We start from the raw sequence: 24311 nt of genomic DNA on the forward strand, positions 1-24311 counted from the left end.
CAATAAAGTATGACTATGACTTGCTTATACAAATAACCACCTGACGCAATTGGCAATCGCCTCTGATCTGGGCCGACATTTATGTGCCTGGCGGCACCTAATTAATTAGCTTGTTTATTTTGGCTTTTTCTCTTAAAGGTCTGCTGGGTGCTTTCCGACTACCGCTGCACCCCTGCATTCTTCGCAGCCACATATCAGTCCACGGTCCAGAGGTTGGGGACCACTGCTTAAACTATGGAGCTGCCCTCGCCTCAGAAACCGATCAAACCACCCATGACTACCTTTAAATTCCACTTTCGCAACGCTTTCATCACCATCGTCCAGTGCTTTCTGTTTCAGCTTATTAAAAAGACTGACTGATTTTTCCTTAAGTATAAGGAAACTTAACGGAACACCATGCTTTGTACACCCATTAATCCACTCAAGCAAGAGACTTTCCATTTTATCCATTACTGGATGCTGAGAGACCACTTTGCTACGAGCAGAACCAACAGTAACATCGGCAGCTTTCAAAATTCTTTCTCTCTGCGTATAAATAGTATAAATGGTGGACGCAGGCAAGTTCAACATGCGGACAATGTTCTTACTTCGTTCACCACGATCGAAACGCTTAATTATGTCTAGTTTTACGCTAAGTGTAACACCCTTACGAGCTCTTTTAGGCTTTTCCGATACCTTAGAACTCATCATGCTAACGGATGCACAAAATAAATTGAGATAAAGCACGTGTTTAAGCAATGCTGGCTAGAATGCAGTTCCGGGGGAGGAACTTGGCTGTTCAGGTGTGCACTGCCTTTTCTCGTAACAGTGAAAGCATCTTCTGTTAGCGAAAACAGGTAACTGATGTAGGTCTTCCATGACAGCAAGGTGTCGTAAAGCAAACATTCGGAAAACAGGGGCCACCTGTACCAGCTTATTTGGTTTTACAAAGTCATGGATATGTGTTACTTTAAATCTGCTAGTATTCCAAACAGCTCAGATCATTATTTGAAACAATGAGTGCTTTGTAATTAATGCAAGATAACACCAATCTTATGAATACAATCTTATGTTGGGAGGACCAGTGAAGAAGCAGGTCACAAAGTCTTAGGCTTTTAAGAGCTTGTATTTCACTTCTGAAAACCAACCCCATTCACAAAATAAATTTAAAATAAACTTCTCATTTCTTCCAGCTATGACATCTTCTATTTTCAAGGAGCTAAATTCCACACACAATTGTTAAAGTTTTAAGACAAAATATAAGAGGAACATTATCTGACACGATTCCTCTCAAATCCATCCCATTCCTTAAAAGCATTAAATATGATATGTAATGAATTATATTCCTCCCAAAACTTCTACTCTGTTGAAGTTAGGACTAATTTCACATGACTGATAGCATATCCATTGAATTTAAACATTATTTGGCACACACAAAATGCTGTTGGAACACAGCAGGCCAGGCAGCATCTATAGGAAGAAATGCATCGATGTTTCAGGCTAAGACCCTTCATCAGGACTCTGCAGTTGATGTTTCGGGCCGAGACCCTTCGAAGGGTCTCACACCGAAACGTCATCTGCCCTTCTTTCTATAGATGCTGCCTGGCCTGCTACGTTCCACCAGCATTTTGTGTGTGTTGCTTGAATTTAAAGCATCTGCAGATTTTCTTGTGTTTGCATTATTTGGCACAATTCACTTTTGTCTAACTATATTCATTCCGAACAGCTGAGAACTGATTTTTTTTGTGTTCTGTCATTTACTGATTTGCCTTCCTCTTAGTATTTTGAAACTTATCACTTCATAGCTTTGTTTCATTTTATGTTCAGACAAACTGACATTCTTCAGCTACAAATTAAGGCCTTTGTCTACGCTTTCAATGTAAGGTATTCCAACAACACTTGTCTCAGTCTACGAACCTGATATTGACAGATTTTGTCTTCAGATCACTCCATCGCTGGTTCATGTCATCAAGACGTTGCTGGAGCAAGGCAGCTTCCTCTGAATTACCCAAGACCATCACCATCTTTTGTCTGTTGCCATCAATATTCTTAAAAATGTCATTGTGAGCATCAATCTCAGCCTGAATATCCTGAGTAAAACAAAGACAAAACAGTCAAAATACTGATTCTCCAGGGATACCACTTCACATACTTCACAATTGCACATTATTTTACCTCACTAATTTGTTTAGATCCACACATGGTTGAGTAAATGACCCTTGAGCATCATTTGATATCAAAGTGGTAATAATTTCTGGCAGTTTATCTTGATTACATTCCTGCTACAACATTATTTTCATCTTGGCGAGACAATGAATATGCAGATTTGTAATCTGGACAGTTCACAAGTCAATAATGTAGCTATCAAGAGTTTCCATGCAGCAGAAGATGCCTGTTGCCCCTCACAACCAGCAAACCCACTTGCTGCTCTCCTAAATGCTCCTTTTCATGTATGAGCTGTGCATAAGTCAGATGTTCATAAGCTGGGATATGGGGCATCCATTATCAAACATGATTCACTCTGGCTCATTCCCACCAGTAACTAACATTTCACCCTTGTCTTCATTCTGAAAGCAACATTCAGTCTCATTCAGGATTACTTGGGCAGTAGCAGCAATCAGATTCCGCAGTGAACAGGTCCTGGGCCACAATTAACATTGATCAGAACTAAATAATTTTTGTAGCCCTTACATGGCAGGTCATAACCATTTAAACCAAATATTACCCCTATCCTGTGGCTAATCTACCATCAACATCCTGAAAACCATTAATTGTAACAGACTTGTGAAGAAAACACCCAGACTACATGATGAATTTAGATGTTGGAAACCTGTGGCAAGCATTTATCTTCTGGCTGGCTCTTGGCTTTTGACCAAACGGAAGTCAGAGGATAAGGCTGTGATAAAATGCACGTTGTTTGCTTGGATGACTACAACTGTAACTTAAGCTGCCTGATTACAAACTAGACAAAAAAAGCTCACTTGAGTGGAACCCAATTTTCCATTGCACATCAATGGCTTTACCAAAGAGAAAGTGGAAGGCACAAAATTCCTAGGTGTGCACATGATGGACGATCTAACCTGGACTCTCAGCACCTCCTCACTAGTCAAGAAGGCACAGCAGTTTCTGAGAAGACTGGGGTGTGCAAGGCTCCACACCCCCATTCTAACAATATTCTACAGGAGCACCGTTGAGTCTTCTGTCTGGCTGCATCATTGTGTGGGTTGGAAGCTGCAAGGCATTGGACCGGAAGAGGACAGTAAAAACTGCCAAGAGGATCATCGGGTTCTCCCTACCCCTCCCTATTTTTGACAGTTACTGGAAGCATTGAAGGTGAAGGGGCCAAAGCATTACTGAGGATCCCTACAACCCATTCCACAATCTCTTTGACCCACTACCATCAGGAATGAGGTGCAGAGGAATCAGGTCGAGGACTGCCAAACTGGCTAACAGCTTCTTCCCTCAGGCTGAGAGACTAATGACTACCCAACCATCACTGAGGTCTCATCATTAGGACAGTGAGCACTGCTTACCAATGCTGTGCTTTACTGCATACATTTTGAATTATATTTTATTAACTTTTTAATAGTATAATATCTTGGTTTATGTGTTGTGTGTGATATATATTGTGTGTGGGTGACTGTGCTGCAGAGGAACATTACTTTGTTTGGTTGTATATATGTATAGTCAGATGACAATAAACTTGAACTTGAAATAGTCCTCCCTCTACCATCGGCAAACTGTGGCTATTGCGTGTATCATTTGCAAATTGCAATGCAGCAACTTGTCAAGACCTCAACCATTTTTTTCCAAATGCAAGAGACTATTATCATCTACAAATTCCAATGCAAGTGTAACACCATTCTTAGTTATATATCTTGGTTATTTGATTATCACTGGACCAAAATCCTTGCACTCCCTGTACTACAGCACTAAGAAGAGCCTCCACCAAGTTAGTAAGGTGGCTTACTGTCACGTTTTCAAGGGAAATTTGAAATGGGAATAAATGCTGGGCTAATTCCCATCTTATCTTTGGTTATTATAGAAAATCAAGTTCAGTCTACACCATCATTGCCACCATCATTGCCTTTGGACATGACGACCATTGTTTCATCCAAATTTGACACATTTTGGAATCAGGCCTCAGTAACTGGTTGCTTGCAGTATATGAAGCATATGCAGAAGGAGCTGATAATTTTGGACGTGTTTCCAAAGTTTTCAACTCCCTGGCCCCATGCAAAGTTATAAAAAAAAGAGACCGTGCTGGGATTATTTCCATAAACACAAGATGAGATCATTTGGTTCCTGGAGTCAGAGTATTCCCATCAGCCCATTCCTCAACTTACGTCCCTGTGTCTTTTCCTTCCATCAGTTCCCTCTGGCTTTCCTAACACCTGGCAGAGTTCAGAGAAACTTATGGGAGAACCTGGAAAAAACCCAAAAGGAGAACATGCAAACTGCATACAGATGGCAACTGAGGACAGGCTTTCCATTTTACTTCCAGTGTGCTGAGGAGTTGGATTTGGAATAGATTTAGCATTTCAAAACTGGGTGTTAATGAGACATTCGAATTATGTGGAGGCAGCAAATTTGTTATTATAGCACTATCTGCAGTGTAATTGCAAGGCTAATGAGCCAAAACAGAGAAATGCCCCGGTTCAATTGAAAAGAGGAAACCATTCCTAAATGTGAGAAGTCATCCAGATGAAGCTACAACAAAAGACAACATGCATGTTAAATACCAGAAGCAGTTCTCTGACACCTGTTGCGAGAAGTGGAAATGCAACAACTAACACAAAGCTATGACTCCATGTGTATCCTCAATGCCCAGCACAGAAATAACAAAGTCACTGCAGAAGCTTGGACCAGAAGCCAACTGTATTATCCAGCTCAGTCAATTCAATTCACCTCACCATATAAAAAGACACAGCACATTGGGCCCAACTATAACCTGGCTAAGCTTCTGCCCAACTGTTTGTAAGCTGATCCTGTCCAGCAACAACAAGTGACCAAAGGATTCAAAATTTCTCATCCAGGTCCTGCCTGTAAAGCTGGACAGCATAGTTCAGCCAATTTCTGCCTCCTCAGCCTATACTCAATAGAAGGATAATGATCCCATCAAGTAGTTCTTAACCATTATTAACTGTGATGAATATTTCAGCTTGCAGGGCCGAAGAGGTTTATTGCTAACCTCAGCTTTCTACAACAGCAGATTGACCTTTACAAAGGGTCAGAGTGTGACAGTTAAACTTTTAACAAATATTTCTTGCTCAACTTCTTGGTACAACAAGAACCAATCTTCAGTTCGTAAGGAAAATTGAAGCCGTGATCTGTTCAAAGATTAAAGGGTACTTGGGCTGGCTGCTAAGAGATGTTCAGAGGTTTGCAGACTGAAGAAACCATGCTACATTTGTCTACATTATCCAAACACCAGACATGGCACTATATTAATTGGTCTACATTAAAGTAGTCAACTGTAGCCAATTTATTAGCACCATTGCCCTGAGAAACTTTTGAACCATCTGTGTAAATTACTTTGTCCCAGCAAAGGTATCTGGAAAACATCACATGTAGATGATATCATGTAGAAAAGAGAATAAATGAGGATGCATTGGAAAATGTTAGAAATGTCAAGGAGAATAACAGAAAGATGGTGTGACAGAAAGAAGAACTGGAATTCATTCCTCAGCCTTCAGTTTCATTCATCTGCATTGCATTGGTATGTTCTTTAAGCTTTTAAGAATTGTACCCGTGGCTGGAAATCCTTTGTATTTTGTCAATCTTCTATAATTCAGAAATCTTTTACAAATTAGAAATCCCCTGTGTGTTAAAAGTATGGTTAAAAACTACAATGAATTTCAGTTAATTGCAACGCATTGGGACCAGTACATTTTGACCCATTAAGTGACTGCCCCAATTAGCCAAAGTTTCATGGAAATAGCTAAAAAGGTATAAAAAAGACAAACTACTGTACAACTGAGTAACAAATTGCATATTTAAATGAAATAAACAAATTAGAATATGACAAATACTGTGAAAGTACTATAAAGCTGCATTAGTTCTTAATACTTGTTAATGAAGGAATTAATCTCGTATACGTTGCTGTATTCTTTTGATTGTAAATGAACAAAACCAGTGCAAACACCTAGTGCATATGACAGGCTGCCATCATACAATAATTTCATCAATTGCATATTCCATATCTTCATTTTCATTGTAACATTCATGATGATTGCCAAAATCTTCAAATTCTTTGTAGTTCCTACCCAACTGAAATTGTGAAATCATTTCATTTTCACTCCAGGCTGTTTCTGGCATCTCCAGAAGACCATGAGACACAGGAGCAGAATTAGGCCACTTGACCCATTTAGTCTACTCCACCATTCAATCATGGCTGATCCTTTTTTCCCTCCTCAGCCCCACTCACTGGCCTTCTCCATGTAAGCTTTGATGCCATGTCCAATCAAGAACTGATGAAGCTCTGCCTTAATACACTCAGTGACCTGGCCTCCACAGCTGCCTGTGGTAACAAATTCCACAAATTAACCACCCTCTGGCTTAAAAAATTTCTCTACATCTCTGTCTTAAATCAATGCCCCTCTATCCTGAGGCTGTGCCCTCTTGTCCTAGCCCCCCCACCCCACCAAGGGAAACATCCTTTCCACATCTGCTCTGTCTAGGCCTTTTAACATTCAAAAGGTTTCAATGAGATCCACCCCCCCATCCTAAATTCCAGCGAGTACAGACCCAGAACTATCAAATGTTCCTTATATGATAACCCTTTCATTCCCAGAATCATCCTTGTGAACTTCCTCTGAACCATCTCCAATGCCAGCCATCTTAGATAAGGAGCCAAAACTGTTCACAATGTTCAAGGTGAGTCCTCACTTGTGCCTTATAAAGCCTCAGCATCACATCCCTGCTCTTGTATTCTAGACATCTTGAAATGAATGCTAACATTGCATTTGCCTTCCTCACCACCAACTCAACCTGCAAGTTAGCTTTTAAGGTGTTTTGCACAAGGACTTCCAAGTCCCTTTGCATCTCAGATTCTTGGATTTCCTCCCCTTCTAAAAAATAGTTTGCACATTTATTTCGACTACCAAAGTGGATGACCATGAATTTTCCAACATCATATTTCATTTGCCACTTTCTTGCTCATTCTCCTAATGTGTCTAAGTCCTTCTGCAGCCTTCCTATTTCCTCAACACTACCTGCCCCTCCACCAATCTTCATATCATCTGCAAACTTGGCACCAACCCGTCTATTCCATCATCTAACTCATTGGTATACTGTACAAAAAGAAGTGGTTCAAACACTGACCCCTGCGGAAGACCACTAGTCACTGGCAGCCAACCAGAAAAGGATCCTTTTACTCCCATTCACTGCCTCCTACCAATCAGCCAATGCTCTAACCATGCCAGTATCTCCAAACCTGAATGCTTGAAACTGCAGTGCAGCAAAACAGTTCTGAGTTGTCTTACTGCTTACTTCTCACCAGCAATCAATGAGAAAGTCACTGCTTTTTGAACACAAACACAACCGAAGCTATTTAAAAACCGCTCACTCTAAGCACAATGTAGTGCCTAAAGGCCATGGAAGTGCACACAACTGATGCTAGCTAGAAATTGTACTCGATTAGTCTTCACTGTTTAAGAGTTGTTCCAAATAAGCAACTGTGCTGATTAACCAGAATCCATTGTATTGGTCTAAACTTAAACATGCATCATTAAAAATAAAATAAACCATCCTTAAAATACTTCATTAGCTGGATCTCCTCCTTTGAATCCGCTTTGTTCTTAACACACTTTGAACACCCACAATAGATTTCTAATTGATAAAAGATTTCTGAAAAGCTGTGGGGGACCCACCACTCAAACAGTAGGTATTGGCAGCTAGACCTCACTACAGAGACTAGACAGGTACACAAGTTAGTCTTTGAAGAGTAGATAGACACAGTATAGCCTCCCTATAGTGAGGTATAACTGTAAATATCTATTTGGATAGTGCTCAAAAACTTCTTTTGAGTTTTAGACTGTTTAGACGGGGAACCTGATACCGTCACATAACACGAGGAATTCTGCAGATGCTGGAAATTCAAGCAACACACATCAAAGTTGCTGGTGAACGCAGCAGGCCAGGCAGCATCTCTAAGAAGAGGTACAGTCGACGTTTCAGGCCGAGACCCTTCATCAGCCCTGACGAAGGGTCTCGGCCTGAAACGTCGACTGTACCTCTTCCTAGAGATGCTGCCTGGCCTGCTGCGTTCACCAGCAACTTTGATGTGTGTTACCGTCACATAACCTGCTTTCTCTTACGCAGCTTGGTTTTCACTTGGCCCACTTAGTTTCAAGGCCTCATTGCAGCTTCTATCCACACACAGAACAAATGTTGTGGCTGAGTATAATTGACTGTTGTTGGCATGAAGATAGAGATGACATTCAGAAGCCCTGGTAAAATGGAAGTCAATAGGAACATTCTGAACTAGTTGGAGTCACAGTAGCAGAAAGTAAATTAGTTGTGGCAGTTGAAGGTTATTGATCTTGAACTCAGAATATCATTGAACAATTTTCTCAGAAAAGTATCCAAGGCCAGATCACCTTTTTCAATTTCCCAAACATATTGTTGGAAATAAGAATGTTCATTGATTCCTGCACTGCATTCAATTCCATTCACTGATTTTCAGATAATGAAACAGTATTTGATCAAAGTATCAGCGCACATGTTAGTTAATGACCATCTCTAACAAAATAAGTGTAATTACTTTTTAGTGATATTCAACAGCATTAACAGGCCAATTTGTGGATGGGAATTAATACTGTCTTGGCATCAGCACTAAATCCCCTGACAGAAATTAAAGCACGCATGAACTGAGGGGAAAATATGAATATCTTAGACTATTAATTAACAGATCATGTGCTATAACTACATTTATGGTGAAGTGTTTCAATTTGAGACTGCAATTGACTTACACAATGCAGGTTATGACTAAGGCAGTGTTGGTTGTGATTATATGTACTGTGTTCATGCTCCATGAAAATTAACAGGAAATGGTACAAACATTATCTTAAGCTATTAAACTCCTTTCCGAACACAGCCTAGTTCTTGTACATTTGAACAAGCCTTGGTTCTATCAGTCATGTTCTTGATGTGTACAAATTCACTATTTTCTGATGTTCAAACATCCACATATTATTAACAGAAATATACTTCAGATTATTGGAATGACAGGCATATCGATGTTATTCTGCCTTAGAAATACTCCCTTTTCAATCTGAAATCCAATACCCAAGCTTCCAACTTTAGTGCTATCCATCAAATAAACACTGATTTCATAACATTAAACAAATGTGAAACTTATTTTTTTCCTAATTACTGCTACAGAGAGGAAGTATGTTCAAGTTCAGGATAAACGGTTCAGTTTATCCAAGTATCGCACAGGCAATGGATGCACAATTGGTAGCACCCATCTGTGATCCAGCCATAGAATGTTATGAATAGGAAATGTTGTTGGCTTAGAATCTGCTTTTCCTAAATTGACTAGGCAATTAGACCTTGGTAGCAGATCCGTGAAGGTAATTGCAAGCTCTTGGGAGTGAAATTCTGACAACGTGAATCATTCATCCAGTGAATGACAAAATGTTAATTAGTCACAGAATATTTTCAGAATCTCAATAAATTGTCACCCCTGCTGTTAACAGATGGCAATCAACAATTGTAACCAGAACTGGTGATTTTACAGTTTTCCACCCTATCAATGGCAAATTCTATCTCCCTTTTAGTAACAACACCCAATTACAAATGTCATGAAATAATATTAATTATCACACAAGTATTCACTGATACACTTCAGATTCATAATTAAGCCTCCTCTGGCTGCCCTCTCAATGAAAAGTTGAAGTTTGCTGATGCTAATGTATAATCATTTCAACTATGGCCTTAACTACTTAATTTTACACTGCTGAACTTGTGAAACATTAGAACTAACCAAACTCATGAACAAAGGAAGCACCAATCTCTCCACTTTATGACAATGCTCTCTGTAACTGTGGCAGACAACCCTAACAACAAAATGGAAATGACCCACATTTATAATCTTTTATAATATTAAAGCACATTACAATTCTCTCCAAATCTGATACAAATACACATTGACGTTTTCTACAATGATGCAGTCGTTAACTCCCTTGCTGTGCAACAATAACCATTCTTAACCCCCTGTATAAAAAAAAGTAATTTAAAATGATTAATTCAGTATGAAAAATTCTGAGTTCAGTGTGATAAAAATAACAACATAAATTAAACTCAACTATATCTTTTTATAAAATGAAATAAACATCAGGTCATAATAAGATAATTTTCTTCTTACTATACCTGCTCAATTTTTCTCAGTAATTCCTGCAAGCTGAAGTTCAGGCCAATCATCCTTAACTCTCACCTTGACGCAGCCTACATCTTTCCACATCAAGCTGTACCATTACTGCTGCTTTTGCTGTGGTTTTGCATCTGCAAACAGAAGTTTCACCTGCTGCTTTCACCTGTCCCAAATCCTCTCATGCACGCTAAATCCATCAGATTGTGATTAACATACTTTCAACTTCACACATCCATCAATTCAATAGAACTCACTCTAAGATACCTAGATCCAGGATGCAGAGGAATCTTCTGCAGGTTTCAGTCAGTTTCCATTGCATTTTCATTTTCTGAGTTAACTCGCAATCTAAAACTTAGTCCAAAACTTCACCAGTCCACTTTAACGTGGCAACCCAATTGCTGTTTCTTTAAAGCATTTCTTCATGGGTCCAGCCTTGACTGAAGAACTGATGTCAACCATTGACAGTTTGTAAGTCAAAAAATAATCGATGAGTGCTCGCATGTGAACTTTTCTGAAAGAATTTCTGTGCAGAGGCAAAAGCAGTCCTTCAATCAGTTCCATCATAAACACGTATTCAGGAGATTACATCAAACGGGACTTTGGTCCACTGGGATGGGAGGGGAACAGCAAAGTTTATGACCTGAGTCACTGATCTGCAAGTTGGCACATGTTGACAAATCAACGGTTTTGATTTCTTAGAAGCCTCTGATTTATTGTTTTCTTTGGCAGACAGAGGAAGGCAGAATATTCAGGAAAATGTGCTTATTTGTTAGCTCGTTGTTAGCATTTTACTTTACTAGCTGGTTTCCATGCCACTTTTCTCAGATCTGTATTTGTTTCTTGGGACGAAGGAATTTTTCAGCTCACAGAATAAAGAAACTGTTAAAAAAAAACTATCTCTACAAAAAATGGTAAATGAACATCAACTTTCTGAAGAAATTAAGCTCAGAAGCGAGATAAGGACAAGGGATTTTAAAGGAGGCCTTAAGTTTACAGGAATTGCCATCGATGAGCCTGTGTGGTGAGTTAAGATATGTTCAGACATGGAATAATGGTGAATGCAAATGTTTAACAATTCAAAGAGAATGCATTGTATTTCATAAATATGTCACAATGAGTTTAGATGCAATTCACTATTATGCCACACAGAAGCTTTGACTTCAACTGACTCCTCCCAATATCTACAGTCCCTGCACTTACGTTTTGTCAATGATAAATAATATTTAATCCACTTGAAAGTTATTTTTTATTTAAATTCCTGCAGATTAGAAATCACTCTTAGGTCATTTCTGGAATTTGTTACACTAAAGTGTTGGAAAACTTTTCCTTGCCATTTTAAGTCATAAATCTGAAGTAATTTGAGTTACTTCCGGCAAAATAACAGGGACATGATGTCATTCACATTTCTTTCATTATAAATGTTTACCATTCAAATAGCATAGAAAGTACACCAGGGAACATTAAATTCAAGCGATTCCCAAAATAGAAGGCCATGGGTTCGGAATGCAGTAACTCAGAGTTGTCTCAATGGTTACACATTTACACATGAAACAAAGTGCCTTTAATTTCATCAAGAATTAAATTTTCTAAGCACCAACTTCCTCCCTGTTTCATGCCATTCTCCTCTCAATAAACTTCAGGCCTTTGATGCTGTTGCCATGCGCTTGTATAAACATGAATTCAGCTCAAATAACCACATGAAAAGTTTATGCCTGTAATTCAAAAGGGAACTTGTTTAAATTAACCCGGCCACTGATTCCAGATCACGTTGCACACCTCAAGTTGCAACACACATAAAAGTTGCTGGTGAACGCAGCAGGCCAGGCAGCATCTCTAGGAAGAGGTGCAGTCGATGTTTCAGGCCGAGACCATTCGTCAGGACTAACTGAAGGAAGAGTGAGTAAGAGATTTGAAAGTTGGAGGGGGAGGGGGAGATCCAAAATGATAGAAGACGACAGGAGGGAGAGGGATGGAACCAAGAGCTGGACAGGTGATAGGCAAAAGGGATACGAGAGGATCATGGGACAGGAGGTCTGGGAAGAAAGACAAGTGGGGGGCAGGGACCCAGAGGATGGGCAAGGAGTATATTCAGAGGGACAGAGGGAGAAAAAGGAGAGTGAAAGAAAGAATGTGTGTATAAAAATAAGTAACAGATGGGGTACGAGGGGGAGGTGGGGCCTTAGCGGAAGTTAGAGAAGTCGATGTTCAGGCCATCAGGTTGGAGGCTACCCAGACGGAATATAAGGTGTTGTTCCTCCAACCTGAGTGTGGCTTCATCTTTACAGTAGAGGAGGCCGTGGATAGACATGTCAGAATGGGAATGGGATGTGGAATTAAAATGTGTGGCTACTGGGAGATCCTGCTTTCTCTGGCGGACAGAGCGTAGGTGTTCAGCAAAGCGGTCTCCCAGTCTGCGTCGGGTCTCACCAATATATAAAAGGCCACATCGGGAGCACCGGACGCAGTATATCACCCCAGTCGACTCACAGGTGAAGAGTCGCCTCACCTGGAAGGACTGTTTGGGGCCCTGAATGGTGGTAAGGGAGGAAGTGTAAGGGCATGTGTAGCACTTGTTCCGCTTACAAGGATAAGCGCCAGGAGGGAGATCAGTGGGGAGGGATGGGGGGGGCGAATGGACAAGGGAGTCGCGTAGGGAGCGATCCCTGCGGAATGCAGCGGGGGGGGGGAGGGAAAGATGTGCTTAGTGGTGGGATCCCGTTGGAGGTGGTGGAAGTTACGGAGAATAATATGTTGGACCCGGAGGCTGGTGGGGTGGTAGGTGAGGACCAGGGGAACCCTATTCCTAGTGGGGTGGCGGGAGGATGGAGTGAGAGCAGATGTACGTGAAATGGGGGAGATTCGTTTAAGAGCAGAGTTGATAGTGGAGGAAGGGAAGCCCCTTTCTTTAAAAAAGGAAGACATCTCCCTTGTCCTAGAATGAAAAGCTTCATCCTGAGAGCAGATGCGGCGGAGATGGAGGAATTGCGAGAAGGGGATGGCGTTTTTGCAAGAGACAGGGTGAGAAGAGGAATAGTCCAGATAGCTGTGAGAGTCAGTAGGCTTATAGTAGGCATCAGTGGATAAGCTATCTCCAGAGACAGAAAGATCTAGAAAAGGGAGGGAGGTGTCGGAAATGGACCAGGTAAACTTGAGGGCAGGGTGAAAGTTGGAGGCAAAGTTAATAAAGTCAACGAGCTCAGCATGCGTGCAGGAAGCAGCGCCAATGCAGTCGTCGATGTAGCGAAGGAAAAGTGGGGGACAGATACCAGAATAGGCACGGAACATAGATTGTTCCACAAAGCCAACAAAAAGGCAGGCATAGCTAGGACCCATATGGGTGCCCATAGCTACACCTTTAGTTTGGAGGAAGTGGGAGGAGTCGAAGGAGAAATTATTAAGAGTAAGGACTAATTCTGCTAGACGGAGCAGAGTTGTGGTACAGGGGAACTGATTAGGTCCCTGAAGGTCTCAAAGCTCTACGCTTCTTTTTGGATTCCAGACCTAATCAGTTCCTAATCAGAGACCCGACGCAGACTGGGAGACCGCTTTGCTGAACACCTACGCTCTGTCCGCCAGAGAAAGCAGGATCTCCCAGTGGCCACACATTTTAATTCCACATCCCATTCCCATTCTGACATATCTATCCACGGCCTCCTCTACTGTAAAGATGAAGCCACACTCAGGTTGGAGGAACAACACCTTATATTCCGTCTGGGTAGCCTCCAACCTGATGGCATGAACATCGACTTCTCTAACTTCCGCTCATGCCCCACCTCCCCCTCGTACCCCATCTATTACTTATTTTTATACACACATTCTTTCTCTCACTCTCCTTTTTCTCCCTCTGTCCCTCTGAATATATCCCTTGCCCATCCTCTGGGTTCCCCTCCCCACTTGTCTTTCTTCCCGGACCTCCTGTCCCATGATCCTCTCGTATCCTTTTTGCCTATCACCTGTCCAGCTCTTGGCTCCATCCCTCCCCCTCCTGTCTTCTCCTACCATTTTGGATCTCCCCTCCCCCTCCAACTTTCAAATCCCTTACTCACTCTTCCTGAAGGGTCTCGGCCTGAAACGTCGACTGCACCTCTTCCTAGAGATGCTGCCTGGCCTGCTGCGTTCACTAGCAACTTTGATGTGTGTTACTTCAATTATACAGGTGCTTTTTACCCTCCATTTTCCAACTATTTTGCAAAACTGAAGTAACACTTTTTGAGGTTCATTCATTATTGTAATTTATGGCCCAAGTTTAATTTCACCCTATATACATCTAACAAGAGAAATTTCACTTTAGGGATAAATCTTTCCCAGGGTATCAAAAATAAATGCAAGTATTCTTGAAATAGTGCTATGGAACCCATTACATCCATCCTAGAGTGCAGCCTCTATTTCTCATCTGATGAACAGCAGCCTTGTGCTACACCCCGATAGTATTACACTGAAGCATTAAGAAAGAAGATGCTCATTTCTATAGCAGAGCTTTAATATTCTGACACAAAGGTGACAACATTGCCCACTGAGTCAAAGCCAGTACTAGTGAGATAACAGAAATGGCAACTGCACTACTGAAATTTCCAGAGGCACCGAGTTCAGCAAAGAGAACCGGAAAATCAGAAAAGGAATCTGCAAACTGACTGGTCTTCAAGGCTAGAGTGACATGGTACAGAAAACCAAGTGTTGATCACTCCTACCATACTGCATTCTGAGCACTAAGGTTTTATTGTACACACCCAAATCAATCCCAAATTTGAACACAAAAGATAAGTGATCATTAACAGATTTTAAAAAGTGCACCAAAATAACCTGACCAGCCTTCGGCTTCATTCAGAAGTTGATGACTTAAAAATGCATTAAGATAAGTGTAGAAATGTGCCTGGGTTATATATAACTCAATGATATGAATGTAACAGCCTTGGGTATTCTTAAATTGCTGAGTGTCTACAGAACAGACAATATAATGACACAAAAGATTTGTGGAAAACATAGTACTGAGATGACACCCACCAGAGAGCTTCAGGTGGAACCAATAACACTATAAGTGTTCATGAATTTAATAGGAAAATGTATTGCTTTATTAGTTTGCAAATGTAAAGTCATCCTTTCCAATACTCTGTGCATTCTTTATCAAGTAATTTTCATCCAAAAACTTCACTATAAAGAGTACAAACTCAATTTTTAAAAAACACAAATGTTTCAGTTGAGTTACATTCTGGGTAAATCTATGACTTTTATTTCCTAGTAAAATTACTTGCATACATAGCAACCAAAGAGATCCTGACCTCATGTGATGCTATGAGCATTATTTGAAAGTGATTTATGCAAAGAATACAAACAAATTTTTTGCACCACAATAGATTGCAGATCATAACTAGCTTCAAAATTGAATTCTGCAATGCAAGATGTTGTTTTTCTTCCAGAATGAAGATAATGGCAATGATCTTGTTTAAAAAAAACAAAGATATTCCAAAAATGTTGTTAGCAATGTTCAAGTAAACAACCAAAACATCCCATGTCAATACGGAACTATTTCCCACACTCTCAGCAAAGGAAGAAAACTGAAAAAAGGATAAGCCTTGCAGCACAATTTGACATAAATACTTCACAACAAATTACTTTTGAAGTCCTATTCCATAACCCGACATGGTGGCTGATTTCCATAGCACGGCATCACAACCATAGTAAAGCATCACAAAATGAAATTAACAATGTTTTGGTTTTAAGTGATTTCGGTTGAGGATATGCTGCAGATCAGGACATGCTGAGAATTTCCAGCTCTTGAAACACTGTTACTCGATGTTTTCTGAGCCATTATTCAGATGAAACTTACAGTGAGTCACTGAGTGATACAGTGCAGAAACAGACCTAATAGCCCAAGCTCTCCATGCTGATCCATTTGCCTAACTGAGCCAGCCCTGTCTACAGCCCTCTAAACCTTTCCTAGCCACACTGATGTCAAAATGCCTTTTAAATGTACTAACTGTCACTACCTCCACTACTGCCACTGGCAGCTCATTCCATATAGTCAGCACCCTCTTTGTGAAAAAGTTGTGCCTCCTCTGCTCCAGAAGAAACTGGAGTGGACTTTTATGCTCCAGGAGAAATTCTCCTAGCCTATCCAGTCTTTCCCAATAACTCATGTCTACCAGTCTGGCTAATTTTGCACCCTCTCCAGTTTATTAATATTCTTCCTCTAAAAGGCAACCAGAAATGTGGCCCTACCAATAAATAGTGCAGCTGTAATATATTGTTCAAACTCCAAAACTCAGTATTCTGATCATCAGAGGTAAGCATGCATATGTCTTCTTCACCATCCTTTCTACTGTGTCATTACTTTTGATGAACTATGTAGCTGGCCAAATGGGTTCTTCGTTTCTTAAACACTTTGTATTTATCTGAATTAAATTCCACCTGCCATTCTTCAGCCTACTGGCCCAGTTGATTAAGATCCCTTTGTAAGTTTTAATAAGCATCTTCACTGTCTTCTAAACTTTCTACTTCAGAATCATCTGCAAATTTACTAACTATGCTACCTACGTTCACAACGTTCATTAATATAAATGATGAATACCAGTGCACCCAGCATCAACCTGACTGGCACACTGCTGATCACAGGTATTTAGTCTGAAAAACAATCTCCACTACAACTAAACTAATTTTGTATCCAATTAGAGAGGTAATCAGGCATCACATGCAATCTAACTCTCTGGACTAGTCTACAATACAGTGCACAAATATCTCTGTAAGGGGATCAGCAATTTTTTTCCCAGTTTTCTACAATATCCTAATATACATTTCATCAGGCACCAGAGAATTATCTACCTCTATGCATTTTAAGGCAGCCATCTCATTCTCTTCTGTAACGTAGACTCACTTTGAGACATCACTATTAACTTCCCCAAGTTTCTAGACATATATGTCCTTCCATACAATAAATACAATGAGAATTTTTTGTTAAGACTGTCACCCATCTCCTGTGGCTCCACACAAGGATGACCTTTTCAATCTTTAAGGGGCCCCATTGTCTCGCTAGTTATAATTTTGCCCTTAATTAACATGGTGAATCTCTTTGAATACTTTACCTTATTTGCCAAAGCTATCGCATGAACCCCTTATTGCCCCATTGCCCTCCAATTTTACCCCTTTACTCAAGGAATTTACTTGATCTAAGCTGCCTCAACCATACCAACATTTAACTGGAAGTGCAACACCAAGACAACTGCACTCATTAATGATTGCGCACAAGTGTAATTTTGTTGCGCAAAACAAAATCTTAGATTCTGCTAAAATGCAGACTAACAGCAATAAATTACTTGGTTCCTATTTGTCTGATTTGTTGAACAGTAATATTCAGGAGCTATGCTTCATAATTAAAATCTTTCATACAGCTACTTAAGTTGTACAATGCATAAATGATTGCAGTATGTTAATAAATGTAGATTTATAACGAACAGAATTATTATCTATATTGATCAATTTTTCCTTAATAATGCCCAGAGGACAATGAGAATGGAAATATCTCCTCAATTCCAGCAAGGAGATAGAGTTTTTATTATGACACGACTTAAATGTTCAAGAATATTTGACATTTAGGAAGGATGAGCAATAGGGAAACTGAAGGATAAGGTTAGTGCAGTAATCCTGGTACAACTTGGATCAAGCTGAGAAATAAGCAAGAACACAGTATTCAGAGGCTTTTAATCTACACACAGACTGGACAAGGCAAATGAGCAGTAGCGAGGTAGGAGGCAAATGCATGGAATGTATATGATATTTTTTCAGCAGACCAACTTACAGAGAAAGCGCACCGAAAATTTTAGCTTTCGAGAATGGGTATTTTCAATCTTCTTTCCCAAAATGCAAGAAGTTAACTGATGATGCAACTTAAAGGGACTGTTAAGAAGAATGACTTAAACATGAGGGAATTTTGCATTCAATTTAAAAGTGTTGCTGTTCAATCCAAAACCAGAATCTTAAAAGAAACCATGAAGCTAAAAAGGGGAAAATTGGCAAAGGGTAATTGGGAAAATACATACAGACAAAAAAAAATCCTTGAGACACAAAAATAAATCACACCTATCACCTTGTGAGGTGTGGATAAAAGTGATTTATCCACACCTCCGAAGTAAAGATAGCATAAAATCAAAGCAAGAGGCCAATAAAATCTTAAGAATAACTTATCTTAATTTTCACATTACAGCAATGTGCAAAAGATTTGGAAATTAATTCCACTCTCTACACCCCATCTTAACAGTGATAGAGATCTCATCCATACTTACCACCCCATGAAACTTTGTATCCAACACATCATTCTTTGCAACTTCCATCATCTCCAAAGGGATCCTACCACCAGACATATCTTTATTTACTGCTCTCCACTTTCTGCAAGGAACATTCCTGCCCGGCACATCCTTGCAAGCAGTCAAAGTGCTACACCTCCAGTCAAGGCCCCAAACAGTCCTTTCGGGTGAGGCAACACTTCACCTGTGAGTCTGCTGGGGCCATTGGTTGCATCCTGTCCTCCTGATGTGGCTCTTCTACATCAGTGAGACCCGCCATAAATTAGGGTACTGCTTCATCGAGCACCTGTGCTCTATCCACCAAAAGCGGTACCACGCAGTGGCTAAGCATGTTAATTCCCATTCCAACATGTCAGTCCATGGCCTCCTTTTTTGCCACAATGAGGCCATCCTCATGGTGGAGGAGTAACACCTTACATTACATCTGGGTAGTCTCCAAATGATGGCATGAATATTGATGTTTCCTTCTGGTAAAATATTTTTCCCTACCCCTCCCCTCTTCTTCTATACCCCACTCTGGCCTCTTATCTCTTCTCACCTGCCTATCATCTCTGCCTGGGTCTCTTCCTCCTTCGCTTTCCTCAATGGTCCACTCTCTTCTCCGACCAGATTCCTTTCTCTCTAGCCCATTACCTTTCCCATTCACTTGGCTTCACCTATCACCTACGACTGAGACTCCTTCCCCTCCCTCCACCTTTTTAAGCTGGCATCTTTCCCCTTCCATATCTGTCCTGAAGAAGGCTCTCAGCTCAAGTTGTCAACTGTTTATTCATTCCCATAAGCGCTGCCTGACCTGCTGAGTTTCTCCAGCATTCTGTGTGTTACTGCTTTGGATTTCCAGCATCTGCAGAATTTCTCATGTTTGTGATTTGCTAGACTATACCAGTTTATTTGAACAAACAGAAGAGTGAATATTGTCAAGATTGCAAACTTCCCTGAGTGTTGGGAAAGTGCATTTTCAGCACATTTTGGAGTGCAGCCAAAATATTCCAGAGAGTATTTTAAAATTAGAATAATCTGCCATCTGGACTATTCAGAATTCCCAATGGATCAGTACCTGACTGTGGTGAAAGAAAGGAATGAGATGAATGGACAGGTGCAGCTACTCAGACTGATGCGTTTTGAAAGCTACTGCTGATTACTGTAACCAGGTGTTATTTACTGGGCTCCTTAACTACTTGGTCCCTTCCTTTTTGTGAAGTGTGCTTAGAATGAAAGCAAACTCTTAACCTTCCCCCTTACTGCTGTGTGTTATTGTTGCTTTGGCCATGCTAATCTTTTCTGTACTTAACTAAGTAAGCTTACCTTACTATTTTGCTCTCTTTTTGCAGACTAGTTATTTTTTAAATAAACTTACAGTAATTTTATTGTAACTTATAGTAAATTGTATGTATTGCACAGTACTGCTGCTGCAAAGCAACAAATTTCACAATATTTGTCTGTGATAATAAACCTGATTCTGATTCATGTTTTAGTGCTCTATTTGTCCTCTGGTCACCTTCTGTTTTTTCTGAGTCTTTTTACTATAGTGTGTGATGGCGCCTGAAAACAACTATTCTGGTATTAGCTTGATGGACTCATTAATCTTTTCCTGCCCAACATTTTTAATGTAGTTTTGCACGTCATCTTGGCTTAATAAAGATCAATAGTTCTCAAGTATCTCACTCTCTTTCAAAATTACTTTTTAAGAGAGTAGAAATGCTGGAGATACTTCACATGCTCAGAGTACCTGCAGAATGAGAAGTAAAATAAATTTTCAGGGCAATAATCCAGAATTGGAACTTCTAGGAAAGGGCAAACTAGTGTGGAAATAAATATTAAATTATGAATAAATAATAAATTATAGAGTATTAAGAAATGTAGAAGCACCATGATTAGAGCTGTGAAGAGTATAACAGCCTGATAAAAGGTATGCAGAATATAGATCATTTACAAATAAGGGCAGAGAAATGGCAGATGGAGTTTAATCTCAGCAAATATGAGGTGTACCACTTTGTGAGGACTAATGTAAGGGAAAACATACAATTTATGACAGGACCGTGGACAAGATTGATCCACAGAGGGATCTTGGGGTCCAAGTCCATCGCTCACTGAAAGTGGCCAAACAAGTAGACAGACTGGTAAAGGCAGCATAGATCATTGAGTACAAGAGTAAGGAAGTCATGTTGCAGCAAAATAAAACATTTGTTTCGCCACCCCTTAGAGTAACACGTGCAATTCTGGTTTCATTTTAGAAAGGATGTGAACATTTTGGATAGGGTTCAAAAGAGGTTTATTAGAATGTTGTCTGGATTAGAGGGTGGGAGCTATCAGGAGAAGTTAGACAAACTTGGGCTCTTTTCTCTGGAGGATTGGAGACAAAGTGGAGACCTGACAGCATAGATAGGGCAGAGTCTTAGAGCACAGTGAGAGAGGAAGAGTTTAACAAAGATGTGCAGGGCAAGTATTTTGTAAAAATTGTTACAGGTGTCTAGAACAGACTGGTGGTTGCAGATACGATAATGTTGTTTAAGAAACTGTTAGACAGACATAAGAAAATGCAAGGAACAGAGGGATATTGATTATGTTCAGGCAGAAAAGAATTAGATTAATTTGGTATCGTGCTTAGTGCATACATTGTGTGTCAAAGGGCTAGTTCCTGAGCTTGCTGTTCCATGTTTTATATAGCAGAGGGATCTTCCAGTCCCTAAACACCAGACAAGTTAATGAGACAGTCAAGGTATAAAAGGATGCGTACCTTTATTGAGCAACAGCAAACATGAGCAGAGAGATCATACCTGAACTGTACAAGATGTTAGTCTCCGTTACTGATGACACTGCTGGCCAGTGGTACTGTACTGCAAACTGTTCCAGCATGTCAACACAAGGAGGACATAAGAGCATTGGAGAGGACATGCAGCAGAATGACCATGATCTATGTCTGCACAGCAACCATTATCAAAGAGTGGTTCAACTTACACCAACAAAGGAGGAAGGCTGGGGGGAGGGGGAGGGGCGCGGGTGGGCAGGGGAAGGTTAACTTCGCTATACAAAATTATAACGGGCATGAGTACATGGGCAAGGTCCAGTTCCCAAAGCAAATAGGTAATGAAATGGGACGGGGGAAGTTTTACATCAATTGGTAGGAATGTTTCAATAAAATAAATTTTGTTCAATTTCCCTTTGCGACTTACTTCCTGAAAAGCTGGTAGAAATAACAATCCTTAACGCATTGGGCAAATACCCAAATGAACAATTAAAGTCATAACTGGCAGATCTATGGACTTCGGACTAGAAACGGGACTTGAAATCCATTTTGTGACAGCGGCAGACTGAACACCCAATACTTGTACTATAAATTTCTAAGACTGAACTGTTGAATTCTGGTCAGAGATACAAGGAAGGATTTTTAAGTCTGGAAGCAGTGTCTCACACAAACTTTGAGGGCCTGAATATGGGAAAAAATATGCTTTTATCGATAAGAGAAGCCTTAATGACTCAAATACTACCTTCAATTAGTCTACCGTAATAAAACAAAGATTATAAACGAAGAGGGCGTATGCTACAGTGCAGACTCTTTCAGCTCTTAATGCATGAATGAACAGAGAAAGGCTAAATCAACTTTCTCATCAAGAATTTTCTTGTGCCGAAACAATGGTGATTTATCTAGTTAACAATAATCTTTTAAACCATTTCTTTTTTTTTTATTTTCCAGGGTAATTGCTCTAAATAGAGCTTTAAAAAACATGGCTGACATCCTTCAAATCAATTCCACAGCCATGAGAGGCCAATAAATATTTGCAAATGGCATTGCACAACCTTGATTGCTTCAGATGGTACTGAAGCAGAACACATGGTGACTGAAATAACATCTCCAAAAGTCTATTACATTTGTACACGTGTTTCTCAGATAATCTGATAGAGTACTCATTACAAGCTGACATAAATGTGCACACACATCAATTTAGGATTGCAGGCTGATTTTCCCATTACTTGTAATTATTTCGATTCAAACATTGATGTGTGCAAAAAAATTTGAACAGGCGACTCAAATAATGCATTTTTAAGAAACGCTTTTAACAATCATAAAAAAAATGCCACACACAGGGGTGAACATATTATAAATGGATATAAATTTTGTTGTGATTATTCATGGATTTCTGCACAGATCAGGTTTTTGCTTAATTCCCCTCGGCAGCTCACTTCTTGAAAGGGTGGCAGAAATAATAATCCTTATCACATTGAACAAACACTCAGAGACATAACTGACCTAGCTATGGACCAAAAACGACAAACTGGACTTGAATTCTATTTTTGACAGAACAACATAACAAACAGAATGGCCATTGCTTGTGCTATAAATGTCTATGATTCAACCATGTTAAATTCTAGTCAAAGACATAAGGAGTATTAAATCAAGGCAATGCTTTACACAGATTTTATTCATGTATCTATAATAGCACTCATTTAATTTGAATAAAACCACAAAATAACAGGTTGTGCATCAACTTTCATCTGGCTTTCATTTATACAAAATAGAAATGCGAACTTAAAGTATATTTTATAGAAGCATTCCTTCTAATCTTTGTTAGAGACTGCGTAATTATCAAATTGTGCATGTCATGGCTTATACTGCAGCTTGAGACCGAGCATAAAACAGGAAAATGGCCATAAATTATAGGCTGAATGGAAATTCTCAGCTATCCAGATTGAAGAAATTTTATTGTATATATGAGTCATTACTGTTATTTCTAATTTTGAGCCACAGTTCAGCACCACAATGTGCTAAATCAGTTAACCTTTCATTATTTTTAACTTACACATTAATATAATTGATCTGAAATTCAAAATACTGTCATGAATAGAACTGCAATCATGGCATATCTCTGAATAAAGGTAACTCACTTTGAATCAAAAGAAATTCAGCTCCATGCACTCTGACATAATGAAAAACATAATTGAAAATATTTACATTTCATCAGCTGATCAGAAAGAGTACAAGTATCAACATGACACAACTATACAAGTGGATACACGGGCAGCAGTGGAGGCCAAGTCATTGGGTGTCTTTAAGGCAGAGATTGATAGGTATCTGAGTAGCCAGAGCATCAAAGGTTATGGTGAGAAGGCGAGGCAGTGGGACTAAATAGGATAAAATGGATCAGCTCATAATAAAATGGTGGAGCAGACTCGATGGGCCAAATGGCCTACTTCTGCTCCTTTGTCTTATGGTCTTATGGTCTAAAATGTTCAGTGCTAAACTGCTGCAGTGACACAAGGACACCAGTAGCATTCTAATATTGTCTTAATGCAGAATTTGAAATTGTTTTTTTCTCTATTATAGTTTAGGTAGAAGTAGGAAAGATTCAATTCATTCTTTTTTAAGAAACAAATTTTTGTAAAAAAAAATTATTGCCAGTCACACAGACGTTTATCACCATCACTTCTGCTCACTTTGGACTTCATCACCAAGTTCAGTAGCTGACTTTGACGCAACAAGGACGGACTTACACTATGTCTACACTACGCCGGATAATTTTGAAAACGCCGGTTTCGAGTAAAAACAACAGGCATTGAGCGTTTTTCAAAATATCTCCGTCCACATTAGGCGGATATCTGGGCGAATCTCCTCCTACTGGGCATGCGCAGGACACAGAAAACAAGCGAAGAGGAAACGGTATACT

The 24311-nt window shown here is 39.9% G+C and overlaps 1 protein-coding gene across 10 annotated transcripts in view; it reads right to left on the reverse strand.

The window, feature by feature from the left end:
• LOC134350601 (utrophin-like) overlaps nucleotides 1-24311 on the reverse strand; it is a 537041-nt gene that overhangs the window by 175904 nt on the left and 336826 nt on the right. For 7 of the 10 annotated variants that reach the window (XM_063056033.1, XM_063056035.1, XM_063056034.1 and 4 more), the window contains one exon: nucleotides 1897-2069. In XM_063056033.1, the coding sequence (XP_062912103.1) occupies nucleotides 1897-2069 (173 nt within the window). Of the gene's footprint in view, nucleotides 1-1896; nucleotides 2070-10353; nucleotides 10558-10608; nucleotides 10915-24311 lie in introns of those variants that run through there. The other 3 variants (XM_063056039.1, XM_063056040.1, XM_063056038.1) reach the window with 3 other exon arrangements.

This window comes from Mobula hypostoma, chromosome 8 (assembly GCF_963921235.1).
Source record: "Mobula hypostoma chromosome 8, sMobHyp1.1, whole genome shotgun sequence".
NCBI lineage: Eukaryota > Metazoa > Chordata > Chondrichthyes > Myliobatiformes > Myliobatidae > Mobula > Mobula hypostoma.